Raw genomic sequence first — 11,712 nt, forward strand, 5'->3', positions numbered from 1 at the left:
TTGTTTTTATCCATAGCATTATTATTATTATTATTATTATTATTATTATTATTATTATTATTATTATTATTATTCATGTAAATTGAGGCAAAATTGTTTTGGAGAGTGAATAATTATACCTTCCTGAGCGAGTTAAGGATATCAACCACTAGAGGGCGCACTGGAATTACACATAATCTTGGCTTTACGACACTCTTGTTACTTTGCGGCCCCTCCTGGTAATTGAGGACAGATAAGTAAACAAGCCCAGCGTGTCTTTCTCGTCAGACGAAAAAGCAACTCCTGTCAAAGTCGGTGCAGTTTAGCTCCACATGTAAGTTCTTTTAAAAAACTGCTTTCGTTCACGTTGCTTTTGCTCGATGCAAGTTAAGGTTACGTGGTTTTCTTTGCTCTAACGACATCTTTAGGAGGCAGTCACGTACTTCACGACTGTTGGGCAACACAATACGTCTGCATTTTGTAAAGAATCCTGCTGAAATATAACGACATTAGGCTGCTACTTAAAAACTATGTTTGGCATATTTTTTTGTTTGTGAGTTTTCAAGTTAAAAATGTAGGTAACATTAGAAAAGAACGCTGCGTAATCTCAGAATACCGACAGAGATTAAAGGGTGTATAATCTTTGTTTTGAATGGAAGAGCTGACATTCAGTTCAACCTGTTTCCATTTGTTTGACTTTGTTTGTGTTGATAGGTGTGTCGGTTCAACTATTTATTTTCTCCCGTTTCCCAATTGTTGGGTATTACGTTAAACAAACATATCCTTAAGCTTTCCTCTATGTGTACATTACTTCAGTGTAAAGATCCCCAGACTCTGTCGGTACTGTTGCAGCTCCTTGCTGCAATAAAATACATCTCGGACTGCACAGCATTTTTGCACCATATTTGATAGTCATTTATTATCATAAGGGATGATACTTAAATCTCATAGGAAATATTACAAACCTTAAAGAATTCTAAAACTGTGTGTGGAAAGCTATTAAAAAACAAAAAAAAAACAAACTGGCACTTGTTTTGTTTCTTCTGATCTTTTAGTGACAATGCTTCTCAAAAGCCGAGCTGTCTTTTCACTTGGTCTTCGCATGTGCTCCACACATGTGACAACAGGACCAGTGATTGAACCAGGAAGCCCCAGTTCAGGTAAAACAAAAGCTTTTTAGAACCACATTGACCCACTCTTTCAACCAGGCTGTATTCTAGTAGAAAATTGTTTAGGCGTAACAATATTCAATGTAACTGGGATGTACTGTATCTTAAAGACAAATATGCAAGTATTACTCTTTTCACTAAATTGGAATTTTGGGTGAATTTTGTGTAAATGAACAATATTTTTGGCTGTTCATTTACTTAACATTATGGAGGTGAGAAAAATCTAAAAACAACACGACTATTAGATTACAAAAATGTAGTTTTAACAGGTTTGTAAGTTTCCAGCTTTTCATTTTTACAATGTTTTTAAAACATTGCAAAAAAAAAATGTACCTCCTTTTGTTTAATTGAGATGATTTAAATGTAAATTTGTTGGATATTGATAAGTTCTCGTTCAACTCTCAGACATGTCTGAATTCCGGAAGGCCTTCGCTAAAGCCAAGAACATAGCAATCATCACCGGAGCAGGTGTGAGTGCAGAGAGTGGCGTACCGACTTTCAGGGGAGAACATGAGAAGTGGAGGAAGTGGCATTCCCAGGTACATTTAAACAACGAAGCTATGTCGGATTACAACATTCTTCCTCTGAGCTCCATTCTTTAAACTTGTCCACGTGGATCTACACCCCCCGCCCCCCTCCTTCCCCTAGGACCTTGCTTCTCCAGAGGCCTTCTCTCGCAACCCGTCTCGGGTCTGGGAGTTTTATCACTACAGGAGAGAGCTTGTCTTGGACAAGAAGCCCAGCGCCGTTCATTTGGCCATAGCCGAGTGTGAAGCTCGTCTGAAGAAGCAGGGGCGCTCGGTGGTGGTCATCACCCAGTGCCAAGATGATTTGCACCGACAGGCTGGGTCAAAACATGTGCTCAAGATTCACGGTGAGTATTAGTGGGAAATTCTGCAGCGATGAAATCTGTAAGAACATGACGAGCCATTGTCTAGATTTTTTTTTTTTTTCTGCACGTTTTGACCATATCAAAATGTAATTTGAATGTTTCTGTTGGAAGCTGATCCTTTCACTTGAAATGTGAAATAAAATCAATTTAATTGAGGAAAAGTATCATGAAGGTTCCTCGTAGCTAATGAAGTGACAAGTATTAAGGGTCTTAGACACTTGATGAGCAAATGAAGTGGACAGATTATAACACATTTTGTCAGCCATTTGGTCAATATATCCTCATGTCTTAAAGAGTGCAAACAAGGAGACATGGTTGAGTTTGAGTTTTGGATTTTGTTGTGAACTCTTCACAATTAAGAGGAATAAATATTATAACACACCATTTCTAAAAGTACTTGCTTGTCTGCCTCTGCTTACAGATGAGTTTAAGAGTCATCCCATGTTTATTTCACATACTGTAATGTCAGACCAACCTTTGCAATTATAACAGTTTAAACTCTTCTGGATTTGCTTTCTGTGAAGCTGAGGAGTTGTCATTTTTGACTGTTCTTCCTGAACTGAATTTGTGTGGCCAGACCGTGATGTAATCTCATCCTAAAAGATTTTCTGTCGTTAAGATTAGGACTCTGCAGATCAGCCTCGTTCTTTCACACCAAATCTCGTCGTCCTTGTCTTTCTGGCTCTTGCTTTGTGTCCTAGTGCAGAATCTTGTTGAAAAATAAGGGGCCCATTCCCATACTCCAATTTCCACAGAGTCAGATACATGAAATTACCAAATAAATGTCTTTATATGGTGAAGCATTCAGAGTTCCATTTGACTGGAACTAAAGGGATGAGTTCAGCTCCTGAAAAACAGCCCCACACCATAATCCTCTTTGCACCAAACTTGACGCGTGACACAATGCAGTCAGACAAGTGCTGTTCTCCTGGCAAATGCCAAAGACGGACCTGCACATTAGTTTGCCAGACAAGAGACTCATGATCATGGTCGTCACTGCCAGGGACTTGTCTCCATTGCTCCAGAGTTCAGTGACGGTGTTCTTCACTCCACTACATTCAACACTTTACATTGAACTATTTGGTGTAAAGCTTCACTGCAGCTGCTCAGCCACGGATACTCATCTGTTATGAAGTTCTCTGTAAGATTACGGGAAGCTTGCAGGTCTGTAGCTAATGACCATGCACAATGTTGGTGACACTTTGAACCTCAGCATCTGCTGCATTGAATCCCTCTTTATTTACAGCTGGAATTGACTAGTTCCCAAGAGGGACCCGTTCTTTAAAATGTTTGTAGAAAGAGTCTGCATCTCTATGCGCTTGTTTAGATACCCGTGTCATGAAAGCAATTACAACACCTGCATTCAGCGATTAGGATGATGGAGTTTTTTGACAATATCATGCAAAGAGATTATGGTAGGGGTGCCCAAAGTCGGTCCTCAAGGGCCGGCATCCTGCATGTTTTAGTTCTCTCCCTGGTTAAATGCACCTGGATCAAATGATGACTCGTTAGAAGCCCTAAGAGGAATATTGACAAGCTGAAAAGGTCCTTATAACCACCAGGTAGAGAACTAAAACGTGCAGGATGCCGGCCCTCGAGGACCGACTTTGGACACCCCTGGATTATGGTATTCCAGTGAAACATTCTCAAGACTCAGCATTGAATGTTTGTAATGTTTTTTTGATTTTCTCAGGATCCCAAGCAGCACCACAGCTATTAAAAATATGAAATTATTTCTGTGTTCATTGCATTTTGTGTACTGTGTGTATGTTTGTGTGTGTGTGTGTAACCGCAGGCAGTCTGCTGGAGACACGCTGTATGAGTTGTGGACAAGTGACCGTGAACAAGCAAAGCCCCATATGTGCTGCTTTAAAGAGCAAAGGGTAGGCAACCCTTGATGAATATACTCACATTAATAAACATTCAGAATGTGTGGTTTGATCCCTTCTGTTTTTACACATTTTGTTTGTTTTCAGAGCACCTGGCGCAAATGTTCCTGATGCAGAGATCCCTGTGGATAAACTGCCAAGGTGAGATTATCTACACACCATATTATTAACACTGACAAATATATTTCCTAAGCTTTTTGGCTCCCCTTTTTGCTGATTTCAGGGGAGTGTTCCTAATGTCTACGACCTGAAATATTTTGACAGAACAACCTCTAATCTCCTTGACTTTAAGCTGGTTAGACATTCATACATAGTAAAAAAATAACTATTAAAAATGTGTTAAGTTTTATATTTAAAACACTTCAGCAATGGTTTTCAGACATGGATTTCACTCATTCGCTCTTTAATGTGGCACAAAAAGTCCATGTTTTATATTCTATTTATTTTATATGCTTCCTAGATTTTAATAAAATAAAAAAAAACTAAATGAAAACTAGTTATGTCTCACCCTAAAAGAACCAAGAAACAACCAAACTCAAACATTCAGTTCATTTTTTTTTTTTTAGCTGAATGTCACTTTATGCTCTTCTGATTAGAGTAAACGGGGGATCAAATGCATGTGCGTGGTACATACACGCACAAACGCAAATGTGCCACAAATGTGGCAGATTGCTGCTGGTAAACAAACATCGTTCCTGAACAGCCCTCTGTTCTGATTTCAATTTTTAGCTTTGCTTTACTTCATTTGTGCCCTCCAGGCAGACAGCATTATTGGAGCATCACTCAGTAGGGACAATTTTTCAATAGAAGATGCAGAAGAAGAATGAGAGAAACTATGAAAGGAACGGTCTGCTAACGCATTTGCATGGAAGCATTTGTTTAATGGCACATCTTATCAAGCTGTCCCACTTATCTTATTCTCATTTCAACTCTTCTGTGAATCAAAGCTTCATAAATAAATGGCTGTATATGTATAATGCTAAGTAGGCGTTTTATATGTCTGACACATACGGTTTGGCTTCAGGAGATACGATGCAACTCCACATGCCCTTTAAATTCAGAGGCAACGCAGGGAATTAAACTCGTCCACTAGAGGGCAGTGATGTTCTTCGAGGTCAAATTTTGCCTAAATATGACCAAAGAGTTCTGTATTCATTTCTCAGTGGCATTTTAGGTGATTGCCCCCTTTTTATTTTTGACTTTGCCTTTGAACCACGTTTCTCAGCTGACTGAACCCTCATTGTTTTGCTGTTTTTATTTTATTTATATATTTATTTTACTGTAAGTAGGAGCTGAATTAACCTATACTTCTTGCTGCTGTTCTATAAAGATGTGAGGAGAGAGACTGCCACGGTCTTCTGAGGCCCAATGTCGTCTTCTTTGGGGAGACTTTGGACTCTCACATTCTGACCAATGTGGAAAAGGAAATGGAAATCTGTGACCTCTGTCTGGTGGTGAGTTGTCTTTCATGTAGGCTCATTGACACACATTTCACCTGTGTGACAGTTTTATGTAATGCCGTATTTTTCCAGAGTGTGTTAAGGACTTGACCTGAATTGCGGCATTGTCCAGAGAAATCTGAAGTTGACTCTTGGGTTATTGCTCCCTGTTGTTTACTTGCAGGTGGGGACGTCATCCATTGTTTACCCAGCAGCCATGTTTGGTCCCCGGGTTGCAGCCAGAGGTGTTCCGGTTGCAGAATTTAATATGAATACAACACCAAAAACTGAATACTTCATGTAAGTTAGTAACAACACTAAGCTTCTATTTAAAAAAAAAACAAAACAAACAAACATGTGTGATAGTCTGCATTTATAATGTTAGCTTCAAAAGAAACCAAAAGAATCATTAGCAGATTTAACACCACTACTCCTCAGCGTTCTAACATTTGTGTTATGTTTTACTCTCTGTTTGATGGGACACAGGTACCATTTCCAGGGTCCATGTGGAACCACGCTGCCTCTGGCTCTGGCACCACATGAGTCAGAGGAATTGTAAAAATCGTTAGGCTGTTCTTATTAGATGAAAGTTGTTGGTTTCTTCTACATTCTAATACAATCCAGAGCTGCTGTATTTCATCACAGTTTATCAAATAGCAAACTACAAAAAAAAAAAAGTTTTTTTTTTGTTTTGTAAATGTTATGAATTTCTTAATACTTGAAAATCTTGCTTACAAACTGGAATCAGACCGGTGAACTTTTTTTTTAACAAATATTCTCTTCTTGGAATAAAGGTGAGAAAATGCAACTTCATTATGAAAGGGAATGCACTCCGCATTTACTTACTTCCGTAGGAAATTATCTTCCTTCTTCAGATGAAATGTTTAGAGGAGGTTGTTCTGTTAGTAGAAACAATTATGCTGTAGCAAGAACTAATATTCTTTCTTGTGCCAATGGATGGGATTCCTCTGTTCCTTTGCTGTCCAATGAACAGGTGTGCAGACATGCTGTTGTGCCTTTCCAAGCTGTTGATTCAACTTTCACCAAATGCTTGCTTATAAACCTCAAGTGCAAATCAAGCAATGTTGCAGAGATTTAGTCAAGTGTTTAGTTTACTAAAAATTGTAAAGAATAACCTACTCCTCATTGTGTTTGATATTATGTCTGAAGTCATCTGGTTACATGTATGACGTATTCAGGAGACATTAGATACATTTTTATTTTGTTCTGTGTCTTCTTTTCTCAATCATATATGGTTAGAACAAAAAGTAATAACATGATTTTTTTTTTTTACATTTTCATTGTCTATGAACTATACGCACAGCTACTTTTTAAAGGTATTAATACTGCCGATGCATTTACATAAAGCATTATTATTAAAATTCTACAGTGATGCATACTGATTTTTGTGCCGTTCATTTTTCTTTAATTCACAGTAAAAGAATACACCCCTGCATGTGCTTAATGTGAACACTAGAGGCCAGCGTTTAGCTTTCTTTAAGTTGTTTTTTTTTTTCTTCTGGGGAGGGGAGATGGAAACAATTTAGCAGTTTTGCTCAGTTGTTAATCCTGACTGTTCTATCATAAGGCTTAACATATTTGCATTTCGTACCTTTCACAGTTGAAATGGGTTGTAATATGGAAACATTTGTGTTGGAGCTGCACTATTTATAACAGGAGTTCTCAAATTTCTCTGCTCATGACCCATAAAAGAACAGTGGAAGAGGTTATTTCAGCAATAACCTAACCTGCTGGGGACCTGTGCTTTGACCTTGTCTGCTAGGTCCAATAACCTAGCAGGGTAGGTCAAAGCACTGGTCCCCTGTCTTTGGGGTATTTGTTGCAAATACCCCAAATCTTTGGGGTATTTGTTGCCCCAAAGATTTCTTCTGTTTTTTTTTTCTTCTTTTTTGACAATTTAAAGATTTCCATTTCACTTCATCAAAATTTTTTTAAAGTTATTAATGTCAACCTGCCCCTACACAAAAGGGCAGGTTGACATTAATAACCTGCCCCAGGGGGCAATTACTGAAGCAGTAATTGTCCCACTAAGCCTATTAAGAACTGTGGTAACTGGCAATATGTATTTTACCTTGATGTGGAGAAATTTTGGCCAACTCTTTTTTTTTTTTTTAACTGTCTGTTTAAGGTTGTACCACAACATCTAAATCAAATTTAAGTTTCCATTTAGGTAAGGCCACTCCAATACCCGTCTTCAGGTATTTTGTTTGTTGTTCAGGGGTAGACTTATTTTGGAATTTTTGATGTGGCCTAATCCAAGTCTGCTTGAGTCTGAGGTCACAAAATGATGTTTGAACATTATCTGTCCGTCTGTCAGTCAGTTAATCAATCAATCAATCAATCAATCAATCAATCAGTCAATTATTTCACACGCTTATCCCTAGTGGGGTCGCCAGCGGTGCTGGTGCCTAAACCAGTGGTCAACAGGTGAGAGGCGGGGTTTAGATCCCGCCTTCTCAAGTCGATTGACCTATCCCATCATCCTTCCATAAAAAGGATAAGAAAACGATTCACTTTCGCTTAAACATCAGTAATTGTATTTACCTGTAATTACGTATGAAAAAAGCATTTTACGTATACACATACACAATTTTTTAAAAGTCATTTCATACCCCTTTTATCCACTTTGAATCTCTTAACATTGTCAACAAATCAATCTCCTACTCTTGCCAGCCTACATGCCATAAAATAGCTGCATTTGAGGCAAGTCTCCTCTTGATATTTATTATAATATGGCTGCCACACAAGACGCACTCGGATGTTGACGTTTGACCTGAGTGGCTTAAATATAACAACCAAACATTTTACCAGTACTCTACTGCACAATGAAGCGTTTAGCACTCATTTTAGAACACTTAAGAACTGTCATAAAGTGGTTTGGGAAGAGCACTCAGTTTTCAGTAAAACTATTGCAGCTGTATAATTTGTTGCTTATTTTTAGTTTTTTTAAATTGGTTTATTGTCTTTAGTTAATGAGTATGTCCTCTTTGTTGTTTAAAATCTCTCCATACCTCATGTTGTCTGCCCTTGAGGTTAGGAAGCGCTGGTCTGCTCATGGCAGATGTCTAAAACCCTCCTGCATGACTAAGTTTAACAGTTTTTTTTTTTTTCTTTAGTAAAAATAATTGTGATACTGACCATGGAAGGTTGTGTTCAATAGACAGTCATAAAGAGACTCTTTCAAGAGAGCCATTTATGCCTGTGGCCAAAAGAGAGAATAGTGTGCGAGTACAAGTATGATCTCAGGGGAGCCTCTTCTCGTAGGTTCGTTTCATGGCCACTATAGTTTTAGCTCTCTCATGATGAATTTTTTAGCTCACAAAGCAGAGCGGCGCCACACAACCTGATCTCGGGCCACTTTAGTAAGAAGCGTTATTTGTGGCTCCTTTTTTTTTTCTTTCTTTCTTTTTTTTTCGTTTTTCTCAAACATGGCATCTAAAATCACATGCTTTTGTCTTCAATAAAGAATCTCTGTTATTGCATCCCATCATCATTATCTTGATTGGATCTTCCACATCTGCTTTTCTGTTACTAGTGCCTTCCTGGAGGCAGAAGTAAGGCCAACTTCTATTTGTCACTCGGAGAGAAGAACACAGAGAGGCACTTAGTGGAAATCTCGGCTGTCATTTTTGGAGCAGGTTTGACCCGAGAACTCAACCTCCACCTCCTTTGTCTTCTTCTTTGTGGATATGAAGTGGAAAATGGTTTTTGAGACCTAAATTGTTTAGGGCAATAGATTTGTCATTGGTAGCAGCTTAACAAATATTTATTGTAATTTAAATACATTTTATTGACATGCATCTCTGCAATATTATTTTTGAACTTATGTTAAATAAATTGCAGAAATGCAAAAGTCCTGGTAAGAAACAACCAATCAGAACCAGGTCTTAGCACTGTCAATCAAGCTTGTGTACGTGCTGCTCTCACCCTTCCCCTTGCTATGGCAGCTCCTCACAGCAGAGCTTCTCGTGAATGTGCAGACTAGTTAGGATGGACACTGATAACCGTTACAGTAAATCAGCAATCTTGAGCAGCACTTACATGAGCATGACTGATGGTGCTAAGACCTTCCTCCTGGCTCTGATTGGTTGTTTCTGATCTGGAGAGGTGTTATTCTGCCCTCATGCTACTAAGCAAAACATTGTTTTGTTGTTGTTAGGGTAAAAACAAAATGTTAGAAACGTTGTTTCTCTTCTGTCTGTCGGTTCCACAGCTGTTAATAATCATCTGATTATCACACCTGCATTTTATGTCTATTTCCACTCACCCCTATATATAACCATTTAAACTCTGGTTTTAATTTTTTTTACTGGTTCATCTGTTCTCCACTGCTAGCCTTTGCTCGACTCTGCTGTAAATTTGTCGTGGTTTGTTTTTGAAGGTATTTAGTTTAGCTGTGGTCAGCTCCCGCCATTTTGGATTTGTGGACCTTCAAGTGTTGCTTTTGTTAGCTATTGCTTTGGTTAACCATTTCGTTAGCTATTATAAAGCTCACCACTCTTAGAGTTGATGCTTTTGGGCATGACCCATCACTAGTGCATGTGCTTCAGGAGAAAAATATGCCAGACCCAGTGTGAATTCATCCTGTGTGTGCGTAACACTTTTCATTTTATGTGCAGACTGGCAGAAATGTCAGAGAAAAGCAGGGAAGGCTGGCTGAACTTTCATAAATTTTACACAATTCCATACTGAAGCCATCCAGTTGCACAGCACATGTCCACATCTGTTTAGAAAGACACGGTTCACTCTGCCATGTTAGCAATGCAGGATGTCTTTAATTTGACAGGCTGTGCTTTCATATGGTTAGTATTCCATTTCACATAAATAGCTCTGCTCTGGCTTAAATATAAATGTATATATATTTTTAGGTAAGTTTGTTTGTTTTTGCTGAAGGCTATGAATGGATGGGTGTGTGTGGTGAACTTTCTGAAAAAGCCATTGTAAACATTTGTGTATGTGTTCAGTCCTCATCAGAAAAGGACATTGCTATAATGACCTACAGCAGAGTAGTCCTGCCTTAGCTGGATCATGTTTTGGTGTTTTTTTCCATAACCATTAAAAACAAACAAACAAACAAAAAAAGTAATTTTGTAATAATTCACTGCAACTCTCTTATATTGGTTAAGAGATATTTTAATGTTGCCACAATTAAAATTCCTTTGGGCACTTTAAGTCTTCTAATAGCTTTATAATAGCTAACGAAATGGCTAACAAAAGCAATAGCTAACAAAAGCAACACTTGAAGGTCCACAAATCCAAAATGGCGGGAGCTGACCACAGCTAAACTAAATACCTTCAAAAACAAACCACGACAAATTTACAGCAGAGTCGAGCAAAGGCTAGCAGTGGAGAACAGATGAACCAATAAAAAATTAAACCCAGAGAGTTTAAATGCTTATATATAGGGGTGAGTGGAAATAGACATAAAATGCAGATGTGATAATCAGATGATTATTAACAGCTGTGGAACTGACAGACAGAAGAGAGATTAATAATAACACAAAAGAAGCTTGAACTACTAAACACTACAAACCATAGGTGAAAAGACTTGATATAATCTAAGAGTCATAAATGTAATTGCCAAAAGAACAAAACACAAGAATAACTAAAAACTAAACAAACAAATGAACTGCTATGGGAAAACTACAATGACAATAATATTGTTGTCATTTTTATTCTAACAATAACACCTCACGTAATTGAAGAGCATCACAATATAAAACCAATTCTCAAACACAGTTACTTTGACATATTCTGCATCGGCCATTGTCTCAGTCTGTTGGTCTGTCTCTCTGTGCATTTCCTTGCCATGCATTGCGTGCAGCAAACTGTTGGCTTCAGTGTGGCACGTGATGCTTCGAAAGACAACCTCACGTACGATGGAGGACGCTTAAACTGGACACAAAGACACATGCGCAAACACACGTACACACTCAGATTATCTGAATTATCTAAAGCTTTAAGAGGATTTCTGAAAAGTGGGTGTTGTACTTGAATCTCATGTGCCTGATGGCTATTGATCTACTCAAAGCTTACAAACAGAAACGTGTGCAACAAGTGCAGGTACTTCTTGCAATCATAAACAAGTTTCCTACTTTTTGTTTAGGCATCTAATGTTGTCTTCTGCTATATTAAGCTACATGACATATACACTCAAGTTATATCAAAAACTCTGAAATAAAAAAAACTGTTTGTAGAAATGTATGTGAGGGATACTACCTCTTCATTTACAGCCTTGGTGTATATTCATCTAGGTATGTTGACGCTTTCTCACTTGACAGCTTGCTGACTACAAGCTGTAGCTTGTCATCCTGCACTTCTGA

The 11,712-nt window shown here is 38.2% G+C and overlaps 1 protein-coding gene across 1 annotated transcript; it reads left to right on the forward strand.

Moving 5' to 3' along the window:
• The first annotated feature begins 193 nt into the window (after positions 1-193).
• On the forward strand, positions 194-6,771 carry LOC103142995 (NAD-dependent protein deacylase sirtuin-5, mitochondrial-like). The gene is made up of 9 exons (XM_007559345.2): positions 194-313; positions 1,035-1,139; positions 1,554-1,687; positions 1,797-2,022; positions 3,836-3,923; positions 4,017-4,070; positions 5,260-5,383; positions 5,553-5,668; positions 5,855-6,771. The coding sequence occupies exons 2-9, from the start codon at positions 1,040-1,042 to the stop codon at positions 5,925-5,927; spliced, it is 915 nt and encodes a 304-aa protein (XP_007559407.1). The 5' UTR covers positions 194-313; positions 1,035-1,039; the 3' UTR covers positions 5,928-6,771.
• The last annotated feature ends 4,941 nt before the right edge of the window (positions 6,772-11,712 follow it).

The sequence above is a fragment of the Poecilia formosa genome, unplaced genomic scaffold (assembly GCF_000485575.1).
Source record: "Poecilia formosa unplaced genomic scaffold, Poecilia_formosa-5.1.2 Scaffold104, whole genome shotgun sequence".
NCBI classification, from domain to species: domain Eukaryota; kingdom Metazoa; phylum Chordata; class Actinopteri; order Cyprinodontiformes; family Poeciliidae; genus Poecilia; species Poecilia formosa.